This window comes from Lepidothrix coronata, unplaced genomic scaffold, assembly GCF_001604755.1.
Source record: "Lepidothrix coronata isolate B3197 unplaced genomic scaffold, Lepidothrix_coronata-1.0 Scaffold285, whole genome shotgun sequence".
NCBI classification, from domain to species: Eukaryota; Metazoa; Chordata; class Aves; order Passeriformes; family Pipridae; genus Lepidothrix; species Lepidothrix coronata.
Genome location: NW_016690465.1, coordinates 696,969 through 698,187, shown reverse-complemented (window position 1 = coordinate 698,187; position 1,219 = coordinate 696,969). Strand labels below are relative to the sequence as shown.

Here is a 1,219-nt window from a genome sequence, read left to right as displayed (position 1 = left end):
GGATGTGGGATGGGGCTGATCCATGCTCCCCATCAGCCTGCGGGTGCTCATGCTGGGTAGGTGGTTTGGGATGGGGTTTGGGATGTGGGATGGGGCTGATCCATGCTCCCCATCAGCCTGCGGGTGCTCATGCTGGGTAGGTGGTTTGGGATGGGGTTTGGGATGTGGGATGGGGCTGATCCATGCTCCCCATCAGCCTGTGGGTGCTCATGCTGGGTAGGTGGTTTGGGATGGGGTTTGGGATGTGGGATGGGGCTGATCCGTGCTCCCCATCGGCCTGTGGGTGCTCATGCTGGGTAGGTGGTTTGGGATGGGGTTTGGGATGTGGGATGGGGCTGATCCATGGTCCCCATTGGCTTGCGGGTGCTCAGGCTGGATAGGTGGTTTGGGATGGAGTTTGGGATGTGGGATGTGGGGTGTGGGTGGGGCTGATCCACGCTCCCCTCCGCACAGACGCCATCCCGGCCATGCTGAGCTGCGAGGACCGGCCGGTGCTCCAGGCCACCTTCCTGAGCAACAACTGCTTCGAGCACATCATCCGCCTGCTCCAGAACAGCACGGTACGGGATGACTCCGGGATGACTCCGGGATGGCCTCCGGCCTCGGCTCCAGCCTCGCCGTTCCTGGCTCTGACTGATCCTGGGACAGGGTGGGATGTCCTTGGTGACNACAGCCCAACGCGCTCCGGGCGGTCACCCCGGGGGCCGTGGAGGTGCTGCTGGGGGTGCTGCAGCGGGGCGGGAACGGGAATGCCCCCGGAATGCTGGAGGCCACGCTGCGCTCCCTGGTGTCCGTGGTCCACGTCCTGCACGGCTCCAGCCCCGGCTCCGGCCCCGTGTCCCTGCGGCTCCTCCTGGACGGATATTTCAGGGTCCTCAACTCCCACCTCCCCGCGGCGCCAGAGGCGGCCGGGGGCCTCCTGGACCTGCGGGTGCTCATGCTGGGTAAGTGCTTTGGGATGGGGTTTGGGATGTGGGATGTGGGGTGTGGGTGGGGCTGATCCGTGCTCCCCACCAGCCTGTGGGTGCTCATGCTGGGTAGGTGGTTTGGGATGGGGTTTGGGATGTGGGATGGGGCTGATCCGTGCTCCCCATCGGCCTGTGGGTGCTCATGCTGGGTAGGTGGTTTGGGATGGGGTTTGGGATGTGGGATGGGGCTGATCCGTGCTCCCCATCGGCCTGTGGGTGCTCATGCTGGGTAGGTGGTTTGGGATGGGGTT

The 1,219-nt window shown here is 65.0% G+C and overlaps 1 protein-coding gene across 1 annotated transcript in view; it reads left to right on the top strand.

The window, feature by feature from the left end:
- Positions 1-122: 122 nt before the first annotated feature.
- The window catches only part of NBEAL2 (neurobeachin like 2), a 24,604-nt gene continuing 23,507 nt past the window's right edge, over positions 123-1,219 (top strand). Inside the window, exons 1-2 of the mRNA XM_017836858.1 lie at positions 123-136; positions 454-560. Of these exons, the coding sequence (XP_017692347.1) occupies positions 130-136; positions 454-560 (114 nt within the window). The 5' untranslated portion in view covers positions 123-129. The remainder of the gene's footprint in view (positions 137-453; positions 561-1,219) is intronic.